Source organism: Vulpes lagopus, chromosome 12, assembly GCF_018345385.1.
Source record: "Vulpes lagopus strain Blue_001 chromosome 12, ASM1834538v1, whole genome shotgun sequence".
NCBI classification, from domain to species: Eukaryota; Metazoa; Chordata; class Mammalia; order Carnivora; family Canidae; genus Vulpes; species Vulpes lagopus.
The window spans coordinates 48,622,776-48,650,486 of record NC_054835.1 but is presented as its reverse complement, the minus strand read 5'-3'; the positions used below and the strand labels follow the sequence as shown (position 1 = coordinate 48,650,486).

Sequence of the window (27,711 nt, the reverse complement as noted above, 5' to 3'; positions counted from 1 at the left end):
AAACATGGAAGTTAAAGAGATTCCACATCCTACATGCATTTTCTCATTGGTGTGATCTCATTTGATTCTTAAGATAGGTTTGTTTTGAGAAGCCATTTTCCAAAATTCACCAGTCAAGTAAAATAATTGTGCTAGTTAGAGTACTGAGAAATAAAACATCTTGATGGCTTCATTAAAAAAAATTCTCACAAGTAAAACTATTAAATAATATGTACTTACCTGATTATATGGAAATCCCAAAGAATCGATAAAAAGAGAGGCTAGAACTAGTAGTTTAGAAAGGTCACAGGATACAATATTAATATAGAAAAGTCTATTTGTATTTCTAATATTAGCAACAAATAATTGGGTATTCAAGTTAAAAACATTAAATGATTAGATATAAGCCTAACAAAATAAATGCCACATCTATATGCTAAGAACTATAAAGACTGATGAAAGAAATGAAAGAAAACCTAAATAAACAGCAAAGATGTTCTATGGTCAGGCAGCCTGGGTGGCTCAGGGGTTTAGCACCACCTACAGCCCAGGGCATGATCCTGGAGACCTGGGATCAAGTCCCGCATTGGGCTCCCTGCGTGGAGCCTGCTTCTCCCTCTGCCTGTGTCTCTGCCTCTCTCTCTGTGTCTCTCATGAATAAATAAATAAAATCTTTAAAAAAAATGTTTTATGGCCATGGATTGGAAGACTCATTATAATTAAGATTCCATTTCTTTCCAAACTGAGAAATAGATACTACACAGTTTTTTAAAAATCCTAGCAGGATTTTGTGTAGACATTACTATGCTGATTCTAAGAAAAGCAAAGGAACTACTGCAGGCAAAAAAATTTTGAAAAAGAACAAAGTTGGACAACTCATACCACCTGTCTCCTAGACTGACTAGAAGACTACAATCATCAAGACACTGTGTGGGGCACCTGTGAGGTGAGGGGCTCAGTCAGTTCAGCATATGATTCTTGGTTTCAGCTCAGGTTATGATTTCAGAGTCCTGAGATCCAGTCCTGCATTGGGCTCCATGTTCAGCATGGATTCTGCTTGAGATTCTTTCCCCCTTCCTCTCCCTCCCCCTCTGCTACTTCTCTGCCCTGCTCACAAGCCCTCTCTCTAAAACAAACAAACAAACAAATAAAATATTTTTTAAAAACCCACTGTGGCATTATTAGACAAGAACAGTTACGGATATCAATTGTACAAAATTAGAAAGTCCAGTAGCACACTACATATTTATGGTCAACTGATTTTCAAAAAGCTGCAAATGCCATTTAACAGAGATAGTCTTTTTAATAAATAATGCTGAAACAACTGAATCTCAATCTGTACCTTGTACCATTTCATAAAATCTGACTCAAAATGGACCACAGATCTAAATATAAAACTTAAAACTTCTAAAAGAAAACAGGAGAAAATCTTTGTGACTTTAGGTTAAGCACAGATTTCTTAGCTATGACACCAAAAGCATGATCTATAAAAGAACAAACTGATAAATTGGACTTCATAAAAAATTAGGAATCCCTATTCTCTGAAAGACATTGCTAAAAGATGAGAAGTTAAGCCACTGACTGTGAAAAGTGTTTGCAAATCATATCTTTTATAAAGGATTTGTATCCAGATTATAAAAAGAACTATCAAAATTCAATAAAAAGAAAAAAAAAAAAAACTGGGGCAGCCCGAGTGGCTCAGCGGTTTAGCGCCGCCTTCGGCCCAGGACCTGATCCTGGAGACCCAGAATTGAGTCCCATGTCTGGCTTCCTGCATGGAGCCTGCTTCTTCCTCTGCCTCTCTCTCTCTCTGTCTCTGTCTCTTATGAATAAATAAATAAAATCTTTAAAAAAGAAAAAACTGGATACAAAATTGGATAAACATTCAGATAGTTTACCAAGAAAGATACTCAAATGTTACATACATGAAAAGATGTTCAACATTATTAGTTATTATAGGGAAATACACATGCAATGAGATACACCTGTTAGGAAGGCTAAAATGATGTCACAAATTCAACAGTTATCAGGTGCTGATGAGGATATAGAGCAACTAGAACTTATATGTATTTTTGATGGAAATGCAAAATGATATAGCCAATTTGGAAAACAGTTTGGAGTTTCTAAAGCTTAAAGATAGAGTACATACAATCCCACTCTTTGTTATTTACCCAAGTGGAATGAAAAATTTATGTTCACACAAAACCCTTATCTGAATGTTTAACCACCCAAATATTTCTCCATGGAGAATGGACAAACTTTGGTACATCCATCCAATGGAACATTATTGATAATAAAAAAGAAAGGACTATTGCTACACATAAGAACATGAATGAATCTCAAATGCATTACACTAAAGGGAAAGAAACCAGACTGAAAAGGCTACATACTGAATGATTCATTTATATGATATTCCAGAAAAGGCAAATCTAATAGTCACGGAAAATAGTGGTTTCCAGGAATCAGAGTAAGAGGAAGGAAGTGGGATTGACACAAAGGGCCTAGAGGAGTATTTGAGGTGATGGAATAGTTGTTTATCTTGATTGTGGTGATGGGTTGTCAATGTTGCATAACTGATCATCGTTTGTATGAAAATTATATCTTGATTAAAAATGTTTTAAAAAGAAGATTTCTGATAAAAGAGCCTGATTCCTTCTGGAGTTGGTGTAAGAAGGAATAAGGCAAGGGCAGGTAACATTTTTGAATGAGGATGATGAGTTCCCCAGGTCTTCCAGGCAGAGAGAAAAAACACATGTAAAACCATGAAAGGAGAATGCTTACAGCCTATCTGGGGGAAAAGGGAGTCTTCTGGGGTGAGCACAGCACAGATTGTGTCTGTGGTGGGGGTGACAGTTAAGAAAGGTAGAAGAGGATACCGCTTCATACTCATTATGATGGCAATCAAAATGAGAAAAGAAACAAACCAAAATCAAGTGTTGGCAATGATGTGGAGAAATTGGAACCCTTGTGTACTGCTGGTGGAAATGTAAATGGTGCACCAATATGATAAATAGTATGGAAAGTTCCTCAAAAAAGTAAAAATAGAATTACCATATAGTCCAGCAATTCCATACTAGATATTATACCCAAAATAACTGAAGGCAGAAGCTCAGATTGATATTTGTACACCCATATTCAAAGCAGAATTAGTCACAATAGCCAAAAAGTAGAAGCAACCCAACTGTCCATGGGGGAGATGAATAGATAAAATGTGGTGTATACAAACAATGGACTATATTCAGCCTTTTTTTAAAAAAGGAAACTCTGACACAGGCTACAACATGGATAAACATTGAAGACATGATGCTAAGTGAAATATGGCAGTCACAAAAAGATAAATACTGTTTGATTCCAGTCACATGAGGTACCTAGAGCCATCAAATACATAGAAACAATGTAGAACCCTGGTTGCCAGGGGCCAGGGTTGGGGAGAGAAATAAGGAGTTAGTGTTTCATGGGGACAGTTCAGGTTTTACAAGATGAAAGAATTCTGGAGATGGTGGTGATGGTATCACAACAATTTAAATGTACTTAATGGCATTGAAAAATTATATTAATTGGGGAAAGGTAGGAGAGGAGAAATGCAATTATGCAAATCCTTGGCCAGGAAGCTCAGGAGCTGTGGCAACTTCACTTTGCTGTGGGTAATGACACTTTGCAGGCTTGTAAGCAAGAGAGGGAAATGCCATTAGCTCACACTTTACCTTTCCACAAGGTCCTGCCTGGTCCCTACCCTTCCCCCACAGACTTCTTGGGAGTTTTTCAAGGCATGCTGGCCAACAGATCCAGACAATGGCTCTGATTTCAGTTCACTGTAATCACAGGGTCCTTTGTCCCATTATCCTTGCCCCCATTAGAGGGTATCTCTCTGAAGGGAGAGGCTGTTTTTATACTGCCAGTGCCTAACCCAGCCCAGCCATGAGATTTTTTTTTTTTCCCTTTTTAAAAAGTAAGCTGTGCTGCCCAACATGGGACTCAACTGAGCTCACAACCCTGAGATCAGGAGTTGCATGCTCTACCCACTGAGCCAGCTCAGCGCCCCTGAGATCTGTGTTTTTAGAAAGATCCCTGTCTCAGGCAGAGAGTGTCTCAATCTTACCTTCTTCTCTTTGAGGCCAGATGGTCCTGTGTCCCTCAGGGGCCTCAGACTACCAGCTTGCTCTGCCTCGGGGCCACTATGAGCTTCTCCTTTCCTCCCTATCAGACCCTGAGCTGGGCTTTTCTTGGAGGCGAGTGATCTGAAATCAGGGAAGCCCACATTTCCTTCGGCATTCATTAAGGTTGCAGAAGCAAAAATGAGAGCCCTATGAGCAGGCTGACATCAGGCAGGCAAAATTTCTGCTTTTTTCTGAAGCTAATGAGGGCACAGCTTCCCTGCCCTGATAGGAAGATGACCTGGGCCAGGGGCAGGAGCATCAGAGAACATCCCAACCTCACCGGCATGGCTGAGGAGGGGCTGGTGACATCACAATCACACTGCTTGGTTTCTGACAGCAGCTAATGTAATACTAGGCCTGAAGGGTCAGGACATTATTTTCTTTGTGACTCTGGTCTCTCAGGGCAGAATGGGGAAGCAGGTTGAAGATGTCCTAGGGCTCGGGGCAGGGTAACAAGATAACCAGGGGGTGATTTGTATATCCCTGTTAGGACTACAACATGGTTAGAACAGAGAACATTTAGAAAAAATGAACAATACAATTTAAAAATCACTTATAATCCCATTCCACAGAGAAATGAACTAGCATATTTGCATTTTTCCGGTGTGTAAATATATCTATGACTTCCTTTTTTCTTGGTCTCACATCCCAAATCAAATTTGTCAAGAAGCTGTGTTGGCTCCATCTTTAAATATATTCAGAATCTGACCACCTCCACTGGCGCCACTCTGCTCCAGGCCCCCATAATCTCTCCCTTGGAGTACCGCAGCGCCCTTCTAATGGGTTTCCCACCTTTGTCCTCACGCTGCCAGAATGATCTTTTCAAGTCTAAGTTGGATCATATCACTCCTTGGCACAACGCCCTGATGTTCTTCCATTACTCTGAGTTAAAGTCCTTACAACTGCCTCAAAGGCCCTATGTGCTCAGGACCCTTGGGATTCATCAAAATTCATTTCCTACTCTCTCTCCCTATCTACTTTCTTCTCCCCATGCTGGCTTTCCTGCTGGTCCTTAACCATGCCAGCCATGCTCTTGTTTGGTCTTTGTACTGGCTGTTCACTCCATTAGAAATGTTTTCCTCCAGATAATCCACATGGCTGATTCAACTCCTTTGCTGACCTCAACAAGGCCAACTCTGATCACACCATTTAAATGGCCCCAACTCTGGTACTCCAGTCTCCTTTACTCTTTTCTATCATTTCTCTTTCGGTAGCACTTAGACACTTTTTAAAAATTCTATGTACATTAATTATGTGGCATGTTAACTGCTTGTTATTTGTCTCTCTTGCTAGAATGTGAACTCTGAGGAGACAGGAATATCTGCCTACACCAAGTGTCTAGAACTGCTATACACGAAATTGGCACCAAATGTTGAAAGTGTTAAGAGTGTGCCATTGTCTGCTAACTGTCCCTCAGCATCCATTCTTCTTCTATTTCTTTGTTTATTGACTTATTTATTAATTTTAATTCCAGTACCATTAACATAGTGTTGTATTAATTTTAGGTGTACAGTAGAGTTATTCAACACTTCCATACCGCCCGGTGCTCATCATGACAAGTGCATTCCTTAATCTCCATGTTTTACCCATCCCCCTATTCCTGTCCCCTCTGGTAACCATCAGTTTGTTCTCTATAATTGAGTCTGTTTCTTGGTTTCTCTCTCTCCTTCTCTAACTTTGCTTGTTTCTTAAAGTCCACATTTTAGTGAAATAATATGGTATTTGTGTTTCTCTCACTGACTTTTTTTTTTTCTATAGCTCCATCCATATTGTTGCAAATGGCAAGATTTCATTCTTTTATTTTTTTAAGATTTTATTTACTTATGCATGAGACACACAGAGAGAGAGGCAGAGACGCAGGCAGAGGGAGAAGCAGGCTCCATGCAGGGAGCCTGATGCGGGACCTGATTCCGGGACTCCAGGATCATTCCCTGAGCCGAAGGCAGATGCCCAACCACTGAGCCATCCAGGCATGCCAGATTTCCATTCTTTTTATGGCTGAATAATATTCCATTGTATATATACCACATCTTCTTTCTCCATTCATCTATTGATGGATATTTGGACTGCTTCCATACCTTGGCAATTGTAATAATGCTGCTATAAACATAGGAGTGCATGTATTCCCTTGAATTCATGTTTTTTTGGGGAAATACCAGATAGTATGACTACTGGATCATAGGGTAGTCCCATTTTTTTTAACTTTCTGAGGACCCACCATACTGTCTTCCACAGTGGCTGCACCAGTTTGCATTCCCACCAATAGTGCACCAGGGTTCCCCTTTATCCACATCCTCACCAACACCTGTTTCTTGTGTATTTTATTTTAGCAGGTGGGATTTTGACAGGTGGGAGATGCCTGTGCTCTTTTCTAGGATTTTTATGCTTTCAGGTCAATCTATTTTTTAAAAAGATTTTATTTATTCATTTGAGAGAGAGAGAGAGAGAGAGAGAGAGAGAGCACATGTGAGCTGGGGGAGGGGCAGAGGGAATCTTAAGTGGAATCTCAAGTAGACTCCACACTGAACAAAGAGCCCAATGCAGGACTCAATATCATGACCCTGAGATCATGACCAAGCTGAAATCATGAGTCAATGCTTAACTGACTGAATCACCCAGGTGCTCCTCAGGTCAATTCATTTTGAGTTTATTTTTGTGTATGGTGTAAGAAAGCGATCCAATTTCTTCTTTTGCATATAGCTGACCAGTTTTCCCAACAACATTTGTTGAAGAGACTGTCTTTTTCCCATTTGATATTCTTTCCTCCTTTGTTGAAGATTAATTAACCATATGATTGTGAGTTTATTTCTGGGTTTTTTATTCTGTTCTTTTGATCCATGTGTCCATTTCTGTGCCAGTACTATACTGTCTTGATTAGTATAGATTTGTAATATAACTTGAAGTCTGAAACTGTGATACCTCCAGCTTTGCTCTTCTTTTTCAAAACTGCTTTGGCTATTCAGGCCTTTTGTGGTTTCATATAAACTTCAGGGTTTTTTGTTCTAGTTCTGTGGAAAATGCTGTTATTTGGTAAGGATTGCATTAAATCTGTAGATTGCTTTGGGAAGTATAGACATTTTAATGATATTTGGTCTTCCAATCTATGAACATGGAATGTCTTTCCATTTCTTTGTGTCATCTCCAATTTTTTTCATCAGTGTTCTGATGTTAGAGTTTTCTGAGCAGAGGTATTTCACTTTTTTGGTTAGGTTTATTCCTAGGTATCTTATTTTTGGTCCAGTTGTAAATGGGATTAAATTCTTAATTTCTCTTCCTGCTGCTTCATTATTAATATATAGAAATGTAACAGATTTCTGAGATTAATCTGTTCTCAGAGGGATATCTTTTTTGGGTTTTGGTATTTATGTTATGCTAACCAAGAATAGACTACCACATCAAAAGAGATGAATATTTTAGAAGTCCACAATATAGATAACTAAAGGCTTTCAGGCAGGTTGTACCAATTTATGTTCTAACTAATAATATTTTGGAGTATCTATTCATTACACCTTTGGTATTTGGTATTATTAATTAAAAGTGATGCCAGTGTCATTTAAAATAATTTGTTTATTCAATACATGAAAAATAGTATCTTATCTTAATTAGTATTTCCCTTGATTGCTTGTGAGGATAAAGAGGTATATTTAAACCAACTGTAGTTTTTCTGGTCATACACTTTATTTATTTTTACTGGGTCCCATAATGTATTCAATTTAGTAAATTAATTGACCATTTTCAATTATTATTATTTTTTAAGATTTACTTATTTGAGAGAGAGAGAGAGAAAGAGAGAGAGAGAGAGAGTACACGGGAGCAGGGAGCAAGGGCAGAGGAAGAGGGAGAAGCAAACTCCCCGCTGAATAGGGAGCCTGACTCTGGCCCTTCCTGGGATCATGACCTGAGCCAAAGGCAGCTGCTTAACTGACTGAGCCACCCAGGTGCTCCATTCGATTATTAATTTAATCCTCACAATATTGAATTAGGAAACCCCATACCACAGGGAATAATTGCCTCCCTTCCATTATGAACAATGATTAGACTGACACTTGACTCTCAACCCAGAGCTCTTCCAATGTGCCATGCCCTCTGACCCCTCTGTGACATCAGATACTCTGTGCCTAACACCTAACGCCCATCAATCAGCTCACCCTCTGCCCTCCCTTCCTAGAAAATCTCCAAACGAAACAGGCAGGAATATGGACAGTGAGGCTCTGCTTCTTTATTCCAATCTAAGTCTGCTAACAAATGGAAAATACTTTCATTCTAAGTTCATCAAATACTACTGAAATGTTGGCGTGGTATAGAAAAAAATATCAGTTGAAGGCTAGTCCGGATATTAAAATAATTAGAGTCTAGTTACATATAATCTAAGTTCAGTATTACTTTCAAAAAGGCACTCATTTAAAATATATGTAGTCAGCATTATGATGTTCAATAATTAAATTATAGGATATATAAAGAGAAAGGATACCTCCTTTACATAAAAAGCACATAGGGTGATCACAGAGCTTAACATGCAAGTTAGGACATGTTTAAGAGTGGAAGAGGTGGGGAATGTTAAATCATTCAGGATCCTGGAACAACAGGTGCAAACTGGGACCTTCCCAGGCAAGTTGGGACGTATAGGCCCCCCACTTCTGGTAAACCATTGAGACAGTGCCATAAAATATTCTTTCTGTTCTTATTTGTAATCACTTCATCATTGTTGAAGATACTAATGGAATACATATTTATTTTATTTTATTTTCTTCCTTGTTATGAAAAAATGATTCACTGCCAATAAGACTCCTATAGGTTTGGCTATGAAGCCGAAAAGGATTGAAAGCTTTGTACAATTATCACTGCTAATCTGAAACACACACATGAATGCACACACACAACACATACCAAAGAAACTCACAAAAACCGAAATGAACACACATACAAGTGTGTGCACCTTTGGGCGCAAATACCTGCTTATTTTACTCTCAATTCTCTCAGTTGGGATATCAATCTCTGAAGATGCCAAATAAATTGTTCGTTTTCAACAGCTTCTCAAGTCAAAATACCATCTTTTGCTACCCTGACCTAAGATAACTTCCCTTTGTTCTAGGTAGAAATTTTCTCCCTTAAGAAAACCCTAAAGGATAAAACCAACAACTTCTGGTGAATGGCAGGACTTACATTTATAATGATGCCATTAGAATATTAGAAAGTTAGGCCAGAGAAAGGCAAGGGAGGGCTGACCTTATAAATTGTAAATATTTACTTTAAAAATAAATTTACACTTCTAGATTTTATTTTGAAATAGCCTTAACATAGACTATACTGCTTTTAATTTTCTGTAAGTAAAACATAGCTATCTAGCCTAGGAAAACTCAACTTTGAAGTTAAGCTATTGATCTGCTCTCCCAGATTGCCAGGAAATAAAAGTGCTCTTTAATATGCAGCAAAGAGGCAGAGGGAGAATCGGCAAAAGATTCTCTGGGAAACAGCAAGAGCTGCATTCAGCAGGGAGTGCCCATTGCTGTCTGCACTGAGCTCCGCAGCCCTGCATTCAGGTCGGGATGGTAAAAGCTTGACGATGTAAATATCCAATAGGGGCTCTTTTTGTTTAATAAACAGACACCCCAGACATTATTCCAGCATTTATTTAGTAGAATCATTGTGAAACAGGTGCCTCACAGCAGAACCACAAAAAGTAGGAGAGAGCTGGGGATAGATGCAAAACTGTGTCTCTAAGAAACACACAATTCCTCCTGTTACATAGGAGATACATAAACTGATTTAACTAAAATATTTGGTTTGAGGGGGATTCCTGGGTGGCTCAGCAGTTTAGCTCCTGCCTTCGGCCCAAGGCATGGTCCTGGAGTCCCGGGATTGAGTCGCACATCGGGCTCCCTGCATGGAGCCTGCTTTTCCCTCTGCCTGTGTCTCTGCCTCTCTCTATGTGTCTCTCATAAATAAACAAATAAAATCTTTAAAATAAATAAAATAAAATAAAATATTTGGTTTTGACTGCTTTGTAGATATTGTCAAAATGACAAAAAAAGTCTTAGCTTTGGTATGAAACAAGGCATAGCCGCTTTCACCACTCCAAGAAGGTTTACAGTGGAGGTACTCTGAAGACACTTTAAAATTCTAAACCTTGATATAAATGAACACCAGTTCATCACATTCAAATTATGTACACACTCATGGTTTTCCAAATTGTCATTTGTGCATGTTTTTCTTTTGTGAATCAATTTACTGTTATTTTGAGATGTATCACTGTGGTCCATTCTATCAAGCTGCAGTCACAGGCAAATGCCAACTTGAAGTTCATCAACATTTGTGAAATTATATAAAAATGAGATGGATGTTGTTTGTCAATCAATTTTTGTAAGTCTGAACTGTTTGAGGATAATATTTAATTTAAAATTTTAAGGATATAAAACTTCATATTTTTAGCAAAGGAAAAAGTCAGGGAAAAGATCAAAGCAAAGGGAACAGAATTGAGATTAGAAATCCATTTTAAGCCAAAATGACAATGTCTTCATAAGTTAATATTAATCCTTTAATTATAAATTTCAAAGGTTTAAGTAGTTTCTATGACCTTAGCTTTGAATAATTATGCCATATGGAGCTTTTCTTAAATTTGAAAAAGATGCTGAATTGTTGCTCAAAGCCTTTTAATGACTTCAGGTTGGCACAATTCCAGTATAATCCTTCAGACACTATTAAAATTACAGACCAGGAACCCAAGCTGGTAAATGCTATGTCAGTTTCACAAGTGCTTTCTACTCAGTAGAGTACGGTGTGGAAAATGTTTGATGTGTTCCTATATTTTTAAATATTTAATTTTTAATATGTTTTCAAATTTTGTGAAGCTTAAAATAACTACTGATAATAGAGAATTCACAAAGGAAATGATGGATGAATTTACACTAAACACAAATAAGATCTTTTGTGTATCATAAAGTTAAATGATAATAAAAGGCAAGCACCAAAAATATCTGCCACAAAGCTAAGAATTTTTTCATCCTGTAAGGTGATAAGAAAAACATTAGGACACTAACAGAAGAGAAACAAAGGGTGTGAACAGGCAGTTCTCAGAAAATGAAATATATGCACCACAAATCTATTATAAATGTTCAAGTTCACTTTTTAAAATGCAAATTAAGAACAACAATTTTTTTTTTAACAAAAAAATACCAAAAATTAAAGAAAAGTATTAGTGGTAAGGATTGGCTAGATAAAATGGATATTCTGTTGTGGAAAATATAAAATAGTACAACTTTTCGGAAAAGCGATCTGACCCTCTAATTCTATTGGGATCTTAACCTAAGACAAAAACAATGGAAATGTTGACAAAAATATACATATGAAGATATTCATCTCTGCATCAATGTAGGCAATTTTTTTAAAGCTAAATGTTTAAAAATAAGAGAATACTCCAATACACTATGCTGCATCCATAAAATGGAATATCATGAAACAACGAACACTATATTTTCAAAGAATCTCCAATGACATTGGAATATTCTTTGTATGACTTTTCAAAAAAAGCAAAACACTGCACTGTTTATTTAGTATGATCTCAGTCCGCTAAACTCACATAGCTATTTTATACATACATTAAATTATCACTATTGGTTATCTCTAGCTGGTGGTAGTAACAGGAAATTTTACACTTCTCTGTTTCCCATATTTTCTAAAATAGCTTCTTATTTCAAGAAAGGTTATTTAAAAAATAACCGAGTAGATTTCTGAAACAATGGTAAATTATAAATACCAAAGTTTTAATCAAACTTCTGAAAATGACCCACTACCATCACCTAGTAACAGTCTAATTTTTCAAAGGCTCATGTTTTTTGTGGACTCTGTTTCAGTTTGGTTTAAAAAGATTTTTAAAAGGCGAGAAAAGAAGCTTTCACTTTGCAAATGTCAATCACTGACTCTTTTGGAATCTCTATTTCATGTCTTGTGACCTGCTGGAGGATTTCATGCTTCTTTTAATATATATATATATATATATTTTTTAAGTTTATTTATGATAGTCACACACACACACAGAGAGAGAGAGAGAGAGAGAGAGAGAGGCAGAGACACAGGCAGAGGGAGAAGCAGGCTCCATGCACCGGGAGCCCGACGTGGGATTCGATCCCGGGTCTCCAGGATCATGCCCTGGGCCAAAGGCAGGCGCCAAACCGCTGCGCCACCCAGGGATCCCTCATGCTTCTTTTAAAGCCACCGAATATGTCAGCAAGGCCTGAGCTGCTGCTGACAGAGACACAGGTAGGGTCTGGACTCAGGGATTCCTTCACATCCTCAACATTGTAAGTCCACTGGCACAACCCAGACCCACAGGGAATGTTCTGTCCAGATTATTTATTATTCTGGTGTTATTTGCCTCTCTGAACCTCAATTTTATGAGAGAAAATTAATTTCTAAACCCCTCAATTCTGACAGGATTCTGAGCTTCTGGCAAACATTTTAGTTTGCAGATTTAAACATGATAAAACATTAAACCTTTTATAAAATACAGTAGAAGAATTCAAGTAGCACTCACAATCGCACAACATGCAGCAACAGGATTCTGTACCAGTTTACTAGTGTTAATTCAGGTTCTCATATTAAGAACTCTACTGATGTGTGTACAAAAAATAAAACTATGTCTGAAAAATATTTTATGCAATACATTTAGTTTACTAAGTAACATGGAAGAAATTACCACACTAAAAAAAAAAAATAAAGATGTGAATATAAAGATGTATCCTGTCCCATCTAAAGTATTTATATGGGTTGAAATCAAATGTGGATGAATCAATACCAATGTCTTATTTATTCATATTACGATTCCCATAGCTAGGCTGAATTTCTCAGTTCATCATCATTCTCTCATTTTCTCAACATTTATCAGTGTCTGCTTTGGAGGAGACGCCAACGCATGATCCTGGGGCTTTAGAAACCAGCATTTCACAAGGACTGCTTTCAGGGAACTCAGCCAGGTCTTCCTGCACTTAGAAATGCTGAACTCCTTTCATTAGTCAAGTAAAAACATTTGTCAATCAGAAATACAAATTGCTCTTCACATTAAGAGCTCAGCACTTGTATTTTATCATTGGACCTTGGGATTGGTTAATTCCACCAACTCAACAAAAACCAATCTCATGGCACTGAACACTAGCCTAGGTAATGCTCTCATCCCTTTCTCCACTCTCCATCTGCCAACACGTTCCTATGTCCTGATGAACCCTGCTGGCTCCTTTAACCATGGGGGCTAAAGTGCTACCATGCTAAAACCCCATTTCTATCTTCTTGTGCTACTTGGGTTCTCCATTCAATTCAGGAGCATTCCATTCTTCCAGACTCATGCTGCCATCCTCCCTCCTGTATCTGCAGAACTCCAATTCTATCTGGGCAAATTCCCTTACACCTGCTTCCTTCTAGCCACATTCCAGCCCAGCCCAAAGCCTGGCTATTTCACTTCTCCTATAATTCCTTACTCATAAGAATGCTATTCTTTACTAAAAGCATAGATGATATCAGATAGAAGGTCCTTGCAAGTCTCATCACAGACCCCCTGGTATCTTTACCAGTTCTCTCCTTCCTTCCTCCCTCCTTGGAAGTCATGGCTCCTATAATTCACTCACTCAGTATATGCTAGGAGGGTACCTATCAGGTGCCAAGTTTTCTAAACACTAGCAGTACAGAAGTGAACAAGGCAGACAAGGTCCTGCTAAAAGAGCTTATATTCTAATGTGGGGGATGGGGATGAATAGAAAATAAACAATCAGAAAAATGAAAAGATGAGTCCAGATAATGAGATGAGCTATGAAGACAATGGGACCACTGAAGGTGGTAGAGCTGGACACAACTTTAGAGAGAGAGGTTAGGGAAGGATATGGAGCAGTACAGAGTGAGGAGGAGGAAGATGGCCACAGAAAATCTGGGGGAAGAACATCCCAGACAGAGGGGTGGCAGGTGTCAAGGCCTGGAGGAAGGAGAGCATGAGGCCTACTCCAGGAACAGGCCAAGGTCTCCTGAGGCTGGATGCCTGTGGCCAAGGGGTGAGGGTGGGCCTGTGCTGGTCTTCCATCCACACCTTCCTGCCTCAGGTGGTGGCCCTCCGGTGTCTATGGCTCTCTGCATCACTAAGCAATTGCTCTCCATTAATCTCTTCTTGTGTACTGCAACACAATTTCAGCCTAAAAGTATACTCCCTTAAGAACTACACCTTCCTTTTAATACCAGACATATTCACGAATCTCCACTGCCACACTTATCTACTGAGACTCTGTTTCTGTCCACAGTATTCCTTTCAGGGCTCTATCCAAGATCATCAATGACTTCTCACTTTCAAATCCCGGGACCTTTCCTCCACCCTCAGCCTTCCTGATTTTCTGTCACATTCTTGAAAATCCGCCTTTCTAAATATTCTCTTCCTTTGTTTCCATGAAAATACATTCTTCTCAGATTCCTCTTACCTTGAGGACCCTTCTTTGACTGTTTCCTCCCTGACCTCTTCAATGAAATTCTTCCTTCACAGCTGCCTGTTTTCTTCCTGTAACCCTCTCTTGAACAGGCCCTCTCTGTGGGTGACCCTTACAGCTGTTTGTTCCAGTCCTGCCTTCTCTTATGATTATCTACAAACGTTCTTTCCACAGCTAGAGAACATCACAGCTGGGCAGAGCAGAGGCACTTCAAAGCCAACAAGTTCATCGCGGTACATACCTTCTTCCTCCCCAAACCAGACTTCTACCGTCCTCATTTATGAACAGTCGGGTTATGTTTCACAAGTCTAATCAACCTCACAACTTTAATCAATGCCATTTCTGAAGTGATTTTCAAACATGTCCCCTTTGTCACTGCTATGCTCTCACTGCCCTCCAGCACCTCAAACATGCCCTCAGGGGCCTCCTGCCTGCGTGAATCTGGTCCCCACCAACTCCTACTGAGAGGGCATCTGAAAGATTTTCCTAAAAAACACTTGAATCTTGACATTCAGGGCTTAACAACTTTCAGCAGCATCTTGTTGTCTACCCAATGAAGCTAAAATACTACTACAGTTTGGGAGACTTTCAGTGATCCCGAGCTATCTTTTAGCCTGATTACTAATCACTCCCTTTGATTAACCTCTATGCCATGCATGTAAATGGCTTTGTTTGCTCTTGCTGTTGTTATTCCTTTGGCTTAGAATGCCATCTTGCATATCTATTACTGATATCTAGTAAAAGCAACATCTCTTCCAGTTAATTTTCCCTCATTACCTTAATAGGAATAATTTCCCCCAATTCACACTCCACCTTGCATCATAGTCATTTTTGTACGTGTGTATGTCTTGGCGTCACTATTATTTTATGATTCCTTGAGAACAGTGCCTTTTTTATCTTTTTCCTGTGTATCCCCACAGTGTCTGGGATAATGCCTTTCTGGGTTATAGAAGAGTTTCCAGAAATGTTTACCAAATGAATCACTAATGGTTTCTAATACTGATTTTTTTTTTTTTTCATTTTCTGTAACCTGCTAATTAGTTACAACACATATAAACCTATACTGGAAAAAGTTAATCTTCTACTAAAGAGACACATTTGAAATGTGAATATATAATGAAAGAAAATTAAGGCCAAACTTGTATGTTCTATAAGTCTGGCTTTGTTATGTCCAATTTCCTTAAATTAGTGTGCACTGGTACACATGCCATTTAAGAACATTTAGAAATACCTCGAGCTGTTGGCAGAGACAAATGGAGCCAAGGCAAGGCATGATAAGAGTCGCCAGAGAGAGGGGTGCCTGGGGGGCTCTGTCATTTGAGCATTCAATATGTGATTTTTGCCTCAGGGTCCTGGGATGGAGCCTTGCATGGGGTTCTTTGCTCAGTATGGAGTCCGCTTGTCTCCCTCTCCCTCTGCCCTCCCCCCTGCTTGCACATGCTCTCCCTCTAAAATATATAAATAAGTCTTAAAAAAAAAAAAGAGTCAACAGAGAGAATACTAATTTCACTCTTCATCAGTCTCACTGATCTGCTATCGTCGGAGGGTAAAACTGTCCAGATAAGGAACTTTTCTAAGATGTGTAAAAGGCATCTCAACTGGAACCCACCGCCAGCGGCCCCGCCTCCTGCTTCAGCCATCTTCCTTCAGCTGCCAGAAAGCTGACTCCATTGGTCCACTGGCTCCAGCAAGTCTCCTCGGAATCACCCTTGACTGCTCAACAGCATGCCTCTCTCTTTCTGTCTTCCGCCTCACATCAAAACCAATAGAGGATGCCATCAGTTCCACCTTTAGAAACTAATCTGACTCTCATCAGGTTTCACCCTTGGCGACTGTTGCCCAGGCAGAGCCTCTGTCAACTGGTCTAAGTTCTGGCAGTGGCCTTTTAACTAGTCTCCCTACTTCCTTCCTTGTCCTCAATTCAGTCTCTTCTCAGCAGGCAGAGAGATCCTATTCAAATGTGAACCAACACATTCTACTTCACTGCTCAAAACCTGTGACTCCCAGAGAGTCAGAGCAAAAACCCTGAGGTTCATCCCCTGAGGTTTCTTCCCTGACTTCATTACTTCCTTCTCTTCCTCCTCCTTCTCCTTGGCCTCCATTTCTGGCCATATCAGCCTTCTTGCTTTCCTCTAAGAAGCCAGGCTCACTTCTGCCTCTTTAGAATTTTCTTCTTATCTATTTCTGGGTTCAGAACTATGCTGCCAAGGGCAAAGTCTGCTGAAATCTGAGTCTCAGATAAATTAAGATACTATAAAAGAAGCACCTTAGGATCACAATCCATGTAAAACCAATGGAGCAGTGCTTAGAATGGTGGTGTGTGTTTTATGAAGGCATAACATTTAAAGATGAAGAAAAGGTGAAAAAAAGTAAGCAGAACTGGAAGATTCTTAGATTACCATTTTCAAGTTCTTTGATCTCAAGATTAGATTGGTCTAAAGGAACTAAAGAAGCAATTGATAGTTGCTATGATTAATAGCAATTCACATTTACTACCCAATTAAAAAGTTTCTTCCTTTCTAGAACATTGAAAGAATATTTGAGATTGTACCTGGAAATTCAGTCAACCCAAGATGTGCAAACATTATATTGACATATATTTCAAAAATGTATCAATTCAAAAGAAACTTTCCTTAATTTGAAATAGTAATCTGGGAAACTATGTCATCATTTACATTATGCTGTTACAAAGTTACAAAAGATTGTGAAATAGAGAAATGACTATTAGAAAACTGAAGAAAGATCTGAAACCTAGACTTAACCTAGGAAAACTTAGGGCTATAGCCCAAATATGCCTACTCAGTACAATATTGGACAATATTATAGATTGTTTTATCACAATGTGCATTTAATCATTGTGGAATGGGATATTCCACACTATCCTCTCCATGGACATTAAGGGAAAATAGGAAATCTAACTCCCTGGATTATTTTTTTGGAGCTTAAACATATAGCAAGATACTTAAATTGCTCATTTGAACAGTTGGTAAATTTCTGGAGTAGTTCTATGCCTACCACCTTTTCGAGATTAGGTGCAAGGTGGCAGCAGTGTGGTCCAAGGACAGGTTTCAGAGGCCTGCACAAACTCAGCTAGATAGCTCACCTTTTCCAAAGTCACTTCTGTCTCAGCAGCATGAGTCTTTTTCAGCTCCATCTTCATCTTTTCTGACTCAGCCTTCAGTTTGTAGACAGCAGTCTCGTGGTCCCTCGCAGCTCTTTGTTTTTCCTCTTCACGAAGGAGACCGAGCTCTACTAGCTGCTGTTTCCGCTGGGAGTTCACGTGAATCAGCTCTTCTCTCAGCTTATGAACTTGGGCCTCCATGTCAGCAATAACCTTGTGTTTAAAAATAGAAAAATGGGTAGAGGATATGAATGGGAAAAATCATAAAAGGAGAATCGCAAAAGGTTAACATACAAGTTCACGCTTTCCTTCCTTTCTCTCTCCTTCCTTCCCTCTTTCCTTACCCTCATCACTTATTCTTCTATCCCATGCCATTCCCTCCTAGCTTAGACATAAATTCTACCTAGAATGTGTTACTGTATACAACATGTTTAGTTTTATTTGCTTCAAATATCTATGTAAATGGAGTACTATGTAAATGTATTCTCGTGCAATGTGCTTTTTCAAATATTCAACATTATGTTCAAAGATTCATCTAGTATTTGCTATGGTATTTTTGTTTTTATTTCATTGATATCAGATCTTACTTCATGATGCATTCTACATTCTTGGGTTTACTTTATATTCCTTCTCTTTATTTATTTTCAGTATTTAACACATTTTTTTAGAAGATTTTATTTATTTAGACCACCTAACCAGCTCTGCAAGAAATATTAATGGGGACTCTGTAAAAGAAAGAGGAAGCCCAAAGAAATAATTCACAAAAACAGGGACCGAATAGGTATTATGATGACACTAAATTCATATCTTTCAATAGTAACTCTGAATGTGAATGGGCTAAATGATCCCATCAAAAGACACAGGGTTTCAGACTGGATAAAAAAGCAAGATCCATCTATTTGCTGTCTACTAGAGACTCATTTTAGACCTAAGGACACCTACAGCCTGAAAATGAAAGGTTGGAGAACCATTTATCATTCAAATGGTCCTCAAAAGAAAGCTGAGGTACCAATCCTCATATCAGATAAATTAAAGTTTATCCCAAAGACTGTAGTAAGAGATGAAGAGGGACACTATAATCATACTTAAAGGATCTATCCCACAAGAGGACCTAACAATCAAGAATATTTATGCCCCTAATGTGGGAGCTGCTAAGTATATCAATCAATTAATAACCAAAGTAAAGACATACTTAGATAATAATACTCTAATACTGGGAGACTTCAACACAGCACTTTCTGCAAATACAGATATTCTAAGCACAACATCTCCAAAGAAACAAGAACTTTAAATGATACACTGGACCGGATGGATTTCACAGATATTTACATAACTTTACATCTGAATGCACCTGAATACACATTCTTCTCAAGTGCACATGGAACTTTCTCCAGAATAGACCACATACTGGGCCACAAATGAGGTCTCAACCAATATCAAAAGATTGGGATTGTCCCCCGCATATTTTCAGACCATAATGCTTTGAAACTTGAACTCAATCACAAGAAGAAATTTGGAAGAAACTCAAAAACATGTGGAGGTTAAAGAGCATCCTGCTAAAAGATGAAAGGGTCAACCAGGAAATTAGAGAAGAATTAAAGATTCATGGAAAAAAAAAAAAAATAAAAAGATTCATGGAAACTAATGAAAATGAAGATACAACCGTTCAAAATCTTTGGGATACAGCAAAAGCAGACCTAAGAGGGAAATACATTGCAATATAAGCATCCCTCAAAAAATTGGAAAAAACTCAAATACACAAGCTAACCTCACACCTAAAGGAACTGGAGAAAGAACAGCAAATAAAACCTACACTAAGCAGAAGAAGAGAGTTAATAAAGATTCGAGCAGAACTCAGTGAAACAGAGACCAGAAGAACTGTGGAACAGATCAACAAAACCAGGAGTTGGTCCTTTGAAAGAATTAATAAGATAGATAAACCATTAGCCAGCCATACTAAAAACAAAAGACAAAAAGACTCTAATTAATAAAATCACGAATGACAAAGGAGAGATCACAACCAATACCAAGGAAATACAAATGATTTTAAAAACATATTATGAGCAGCTATATGCCAATAAATTAGGCAATCTAGAAGAAATGGACGCATTTCTGGAAAACCACAAACTACCAAAGTTGGAACAGGAAGAAATAGAAAACCTGAACAGGCCAATTACCAGGGAGGAAATTGAAGCAGTCATCAAAAACCTCCCAAGACACAAAAGTCCAGGGCCAGATGGCTTCCCAGGGGAATTCTATCAAACATTTAAAGAAGAAACAATACCTATTCTACTAAAGCTGTTCCAAAAGACAGAAAGGGACGAAATACTTTCAAACTCATTTTATGAGGCCAGCATCACCTTAATTCCAAAATCAAAGACTCCACCAAAAAGGAGGATTATGGACCAATATCCCTGATGAACACAGATGCAAAAATTCTCAAGAAGATACTAGCCAATAGGATCCAACAGTACATTAAGAAGATTATTCACCATGACAAGTGGGATTTATCCCCAGAATGGAAGGCTGGTTCAACACTCATAAAGCAATCAACATGATAGATCATATCAACAAGAGAAAAACCAAGAACCATATGATCCTCTCAATAGATGCAGAGAAAAGCATTTGACAAAATACAGCATCCATTCCTGATCAAAACTCTTCAGAGTGTAGGGATAGAGGGAACGTTCCTCAGCATCTTAAAAGCCATCTATGAAAAGCCCACAGCAAATATCATTCTCATGGGAGCCTTTCCTCTAAGATCAGGAACACAACAGGGATGTCCACTCTCACCACTGCTATTCAACATAGTACTAGAAGTCCTAGCCTCAGCAATAAGGCAACAAAAAGAAATAAAAGGCATTCAAATTGGCAAAGAAGTCAAACTCTCCCTCTTTGCAGTTGTCATGATACTGTACATAGAAAACCCAAAAGACTCCACCCCAAGACTGCTAGAACTCATATAGCAATTTGGCAGTGTGGCAGGATACAAAATCAATGCCCAGAAATCAATGGCATTTCTATACACTAACAATGAAACTGAAGAAAGAGAAATGAAGGACTCAATCCCTTTTACAATTGCACCCAAAAGCATAAGATACTTAGGAATAAACCTAACTAAAGAGGTAAAGGATCTATACCTTAAAAACTATAGAACCCTTCTGAAAGAAATTGAGGAAGACACAAAGAGATGGAAAACTATTCCATACTCACGGATTAGAAGAATTAATATTGTGAAAATGTCAATGCTACCCAGGGCAATTTACACATTTAATGCAATTCCTATAAAAATACCGTGGACTTTCTTCAGAGTTGCAACAAATTATCTTAAGCTTTGTGTGGAATCAGAAAAGACCCTGAATAGCCAGGGGAATATTGAAAAAGAAAACCAGAGCCAGGGGCATCACAATGCTGGATTTCAGGTTGTACTACAAAGCTGTGGTCATCAAGACAGTGTGGTACTGGCACAAAAACAGACACATAGATCAATGGAACAGAACAGAGAACCTGAAATGGGCCCTCAACTCTATGGTCAACTAATAGTCGACAAAGCAGGAAAGACTATCCACTGGAAAAAGGACAGTATCTTCAATAAATGGTGCTGGGAAAATTGGACATCCACATGCAGAAGAATGAAACTAGACCATTCTCTTACATCATACACAAAGATAAACTCAAAATGGATGAAAGATCTAAATGTGAGACAAGAATCCATCAAAATCCTAGAGGAGAACACAGGCAACACCCTTTTTGAACTTGGCCACAGCAACTTCTTGTGAGATATATCTGTGAAGGCAAGGGAAATGAAAGCAAAAGTGACCTATTGGGACTTCATCAGGATAAAAACTTCTGCACAGCAAAAGAAACAGTCAACAAAACTAAAGACAATCTACAGAATGGGAAAAGATATTTGCAAATGACATATCAGATAAAGGGCTAGTATCCAAGATCTATAAAGAACTTATTAAACTCAATAGCAAAGAAACAAACAATCCAATCATGAAATGGGCAAAAGACATGAACAGAAATTTCACCAAAGAAGACATACACATGGCCAACAAGCACATGAGAAAATGCTCCGCACCACTTGCCATCAGGGAAATACAAGTCAAAACCACAATGAGATACCACCTCACACCAGTAAGAAGGATGAAAATTAACAAGACAGGAAACAAGAAATGTTGGAGTGGATGTGGAGAAAGGGGAACCCTCTTGCACTGTTGGTGGGAATGTGAACTGGTACAGCCACTCTGGAAAACTGTGTGGAGGTTCCTCAAAGGGTTCAACATATAGCTACCCTACGAACCAGCAATTGCACTGCTGGCAATTTACCCCAAAGATACAGATGCAGTGAAACGCCAGGACACCTGCACCCCAATGTTTATAGCAGCAGTGTCCACAATAGCCAAACTGGAAGGAGCCTCGGTGTCCATCGAAAGATGAATGGATAAAGGAGATGTGGTCTATGTATACAGTGGAATATTACTCAACCATTAGAAACGGCAAATACCCACCATTTGCTTCGACGTGGATAGAACTGGAGGGTATTATGCTGAGTGAAGTAAGTCAATCGGAGAAGGACAAACATTATATGGTCTCATTCATTCAGGGAATATAAAAAATAGTGAAAGGGAATAAAGGGGAAAGGAGAAAAAATGAGTGGTAATTATCAGAGAGGGTCACAGAACATGAGAAACTCCTAACTCTGGGAAACGAACAAGGGGTAGTGGAAGGGGAGGTGGGCAGGGGGATGGGGTGACTGGTTGATTGGCACTGAGGGGGGCACTTGACAGGATGAGCACTGAGTGTTATGAGCACTGAGTGTTATGCTATGTGTTGGCAAATCAAAAAATATACAAAACAAAAAAATTACTAAAAAAAAAAAAAGATTTTATTTACTTACTCATCAGAGACTCAGTGAGAGAGGCAGAGACACAGGTAGAGGGAGAAGCAGGCTCCATGTAAGGAGCCTGATGTGGGACTCAATCCCAGGACCCTGGGATCATGCTGTGAGCCAAAGGCAGATGCTCAACTGCTGGGCCACTCAGGTGTCCCTAACTCATTTATCTTTATACTTTCTTCTTGTCTTTTTTTTAAAATAAATTTATTTTTTATTGGTGTTCAATTTGCCAACATATAGAATAACACCCAGTGCTCATCCCATCAAGTGCCCCCCTCAGTGCCCATCACCCAGTCACCCCCACACTTTCTTCTTTTCTGATTTATTGAGTTAAGACTATAATCCGCCTCCAACTACTGTATCAGTTTAATCTCTCAGGTGTAGATATATGGTATTATCATTCAGCTCAAAATATTTAACTTCCTTTATTATTTTCTGGTTTGTTTATATAAATAGTTTATTTATATAAACCATTTAGAAGCATATTTCTTAATTCTCAAATATATGGGGCATATTAGTTTCCTGAGGCTGCGATCACAAGTACCCCAAACTAGGTGGCTTAATGCAACAGCCAACTACTCTCTCACAGTTCTAGAGATTAGTAGTCTGAGATCAAGGTGCTGGCAGGGATGATTCCTTCTGAAGGCTGAGAGAGAATCTGTTCCACGCCTCCCTTCTAGTTTCTCATTTCTGCTTGCAATCCTTGGTATTCCTTTGGTTTGTAGACACATCATTCCAATCTCTGCTCCAACTTCAAATGGCTTTTTTGTGTGTTTGTGTCTCTGGATCCAAATTTTCCTCTTCTTTTAAGGACACAGGTCATCTTGGGTCTTTAGGATGTAATTAGTGCCTTTATAAAATGGGATTAGTGCCTTTTCAAAAGGAACTAAGAGATCCCTTGCCCTTTCCACCATGTGAGGATACAGTGAGAAAGTACTAGCTATGAACCAAGAAGAGGGTCCTCATCAGAACACAACCATGCTGGTGCCTTGATCTTTGACTTCCCAGCTTCCAGAACTGTGACAAATGAATTTCTGTTATTTATAAGTCACCCAGCCTGTGGTATTTTGTTATAGAAGCCAAAACAGACTAAGACATGTAGTCCAAGACAAAGAGACATGCAAAGATTTTATCTAAGTTAGTCTGATTTGAAAGCCTTTGTTTTTATCACATACTATACTGTATCAAACTAGTAAGAATTTTTTATAAAGAATGAAACTTACTGTATTTTATTAATTTATTCTTATTGTGCACCTCTAACCTCTAGTTTTCACTATGATTAGAACAACATTGCCTCCCACAGTTGCAAGGTCATAATGTCTTTATTAAAAATAAAAAATGAGCATAAAAGTTTGCTTTCCAAAACCACTGACACCAACTCAAACTCAATTTCTATCTTTGTCAAAGTACGCAAAAATATTTTTAATGGATCATCACTGTCTGGGTCTTACTTTGCCTTTTCCTATACCTAATTTTACTTCTTCATTGCCTTTTTATTAGTGTATTTGTCACTTTTAGTGGCTCTTTGATATTTCATCATTGCAGGATATTGTAATTTACTTAATCATATTATTCTGAGATATTTGTCTTTTTTCCAATTAGTCATTATTATATATGAGACATCTATGAATAAATTACACTGGTATTTTGCTTTTAGGTTATATTATCAAAATTCTTTGGTCAAAAGAATAGCTTTCTAACTTTTTTTTCCAGATTGTTCTACAGAAACAATCCATTTCTAGTGTGAACAATATGGATACATGGACCTGTTTCTCCACACCCTTGCTACTGCTGTACTTCATAATTTTGTATATTTTCATTAGTTGACTAGGAATGTGATGATAATTTAAGGACGGTATTTTAAATTGCTGGCACATTGGTATAAACTGGAACTAGTCCAATGATGGTTTTCAAACAGAAAAACTATAATGAAAAATGTATCAACTAATTATGGAAGAAATAAACATTAAATGAAAGAATCTAATGCTGAAGACTTCCCTGGGGTATTTAATATTTCAGTCCTTAGCATGTGCTGATAACTACAGTGATGGAACTGCCAAGATCAATCTAGAATAGATGTGTTCATTTTTCTTTAATATTATAAATAGTGAGCTAGAAAGCTTCATCTGTCTGACTGATATAAAAGAGTAGAATTACAAAGAAATTTTACAAATTAATAAAGGTTGTATCTGTAGGAAACACTGTAAGGACAACTCTTTTTATTGGAGTTCAATTTGCCAACGTATAGCATAACACCCAGTGCTCATCCCGTCAAGTGCCCCCCTCAGTGCCTGTCACCCAGTCACCCTAACCCCCGTCCATCTCCCTTTCCACCACCCCTTGTTCGTTTCCCAGTTAGGAGTCTCTCATGTTCTGTCTCCCTCACTGATATTTCCCACTCATTTTTTCTCCTTTCCCCTATAATCCCTTTCACTATTTTTTATATTCCCCAAATGAATGAGACCATATAATGTTTTGTAAGGACAACTTTTAATCAAGCTGATTTTAATTAACAGTTAAAAACATACAGACCAGAAAACATGGAAGCAACCCAAATGTCCATCAACAGATAAATGGATAAGCAAAGTGTGGTCTCTGCATACGAAGCAATATTATTCAGCCTAAAGGAAGAAGGAAAATTCTGCCTTATGCTACAACATGGATGAACCTTGAGGACATTATGCTAAGTGAAATAAGCCACTCACCAAAAGACAAATGCTGTTGATTCCACTTACTTGAGGTGCTTAAGGTAGTCAGAATCATAAAGACAGAAAGTAGAATAGTGGTTGCTAGGGGCTGGGGGAAGGAATGGGGGATTACGGTTTAAAGGGCATAGAGTTTGAATTTTATAAGAGTTCTGGGGATGGATGTGGTGATGGGTGCACAACAATGTGAATGTATTTAATGCCACTAAGTTGAACACTTCAAAATGGTTAAGATGGTAAATTTTATGTTATGTGTATTTTATAACAAAAAAATGAATTACAATAAACCCCACCAAAACACTAAACATACACACCAATTTCCTTGGAAAGCTAATGACTCTTGAAACCACCCTGAATCTGATAATTTGGCAGAAGAATTGAGAGTTTGAAACACCTAATAAATGATTATGGATTGCCAGGATTATCATCAAAGCAGTCCCAAACAAAATTTAAAAATACAAATTATGAAAGCAAAATGTAGCTAAGTTGGGAACACATTCATGGTTAAGAAAGAATCATTTGGACTATGTTGCAAATTGAAAAATTATTCTATAGGTAGTCTTGGAATAAAAATACATTAATAAGTTGTTGATGTATTAGGTTACTCTGTACTTTCACAGAAAGTTTATGAGCAATCACCACTACTGGCTGAAATATTTCCAATGTGCTACTCTTTAATTTATAATTATATATAATTCACTATTTGTTAGCATCTATGATGTAGAAGCCATTGTAAGTGACTTCTAGAAAAAAAATTTTCCTAAAGACTTTCGGCTGTGATATATAAGCTACACACACACACACACACACACACACACACAGCATAGAGTCAGAAGAGAAGACAAAGTGCCATAAAAGTTCAAAAGAGGGAACAGTTTTTTTTTGAGCTAGGAAGAATTCTGGAAAACTGAATAAAATTGAATGCATCTGAGGTGGACTTTAAGAGACAAATTAGTACCACTTGGGGTCAGGGACAAATATAGGACATTTCAGGCAGAAAGAATGAGTTGCACAGAAGAAGAAAAACAGAACATCAAAGGATAGGGGAAATCTCAGAAAAGAGAGATTTGCTGCACACATTGAAGATATTAAACCAAGGCACTGGAAGACCAATAAGATGCCTCAACTGGATGCTAGAGAGGAGTACATGGGGATAGTAAGAGAAGAAATACCACTGAATTTGTATTAAGAAAGATTAAAGTGGAATGGGTTTCTATCATGGGTTAGAGATACCAGGGAGGAGAAGGCCAGCAGACAAGAATGGGTGATACAATTTCAGAAGTAGAATTAAAAGGGCTAAACAACTAAATGTGTGTTGAAGGCAAGGAAGAGACAGGAATATTGGTGGTTTAGGATGGTTATTTCAGGTAGTTTGGTAATTAGATATTCTGAGAGGCCCTCTCGAGATGAAACAACTAGATTCTGTATAAAATACAATGTTTTCTTTCTTTGCTCATAGGAAGTAAGGGAAAAATCCAAAGGGAAAACCAAACAAAACAAAAATCACACATATATAAACTACATGGGCCAAAAATAGGATAATGAGCAGTAAGCATACCCAAAAGGCAAGACATCTTTGAAGACAAATGTCCTTATTGGTACTGCAGCTTCAGGGACAAGGGATATGGGAGCTGAACATGATTCCACAGAATTAAGTCAGAGAGCCTAGAATAGGCCTAAAGTGGTTCCAGTTCCATAGTGTTATTTACTCCTGCCTGAAGCTAAAACAAATTCCCTCTGGAGAAAAGCTTCTTTGGTTTAATGTCTCCAAGTTTTCCATAAATTAAGATAAACCAAAAATGAGCTCATAGTAGAAAAATTACTTAATCCAGAAAAAAAAAAACAAAACATCATTGGTATGAGTCAGCAAAAATAGGTTTCCACTGACAAGCACTTCAAATATGAGAATTATCAGAAAATAAGATAAAATAATTATGTCTTAAATATTTTTAAAAAACAAAAGATGGAATCACAAAATTAGTAAATCAGAAGAGATTAAGCAAAAATTGCTAGATTTGAGGGGAAAAAAACAAATATAAATTCCAAAAAATAAGGTTTTTGAATAAAAGATAGAATTGATGGGTTAAAGCAGTTTAAACATAGCAGACGCAAAAAGTAATGAAAGAGAAGGAAGATCTTAATAAATTACTAGGGATACAACATATTAGTATCAGAAGACAATAACTATAAGTGAGATGTTTAAAGCTATGGAAGGTAAAATAAAAATATCTAACATATGTCTAGAGTTCCAGAAGGAGGGGACAGAGAAGAGAAGATACAAAGCATATGTAAAAATGACTGAAAATTTTCCTGAATGGGAAAAAGCAAAAATCCACAGAAATAGTGAGTAGAATAAATATCAACCAGGATAAAAAAGGAAGGAAAGAAGGAAGGA

The 27,711-nt window shown here is 38.0% G+C and overlaps 1 protein-coding gene across 1 annotated transcript in view; it reads right to left on the bottom strand.

The window, feature by feature from the left end:
• CEP112 (centrosomal protein 112) overlaps positions 1–27,711 on the bottom strand; it is a 398,072-nt gene that overhangs the window by 136,511 nt on the left and 233,850 nt on the right. The window contains exon 21 of the mRNA XM_041725032.1: positions 17,694–17,924. Coding sequence (XP_041580966.1) covers positions 17,694–17,924 — 231 coding nt within the window. The remainder of the gene's footprint in view (positions 1–17,693; positions 17,925–27,711) is intronic.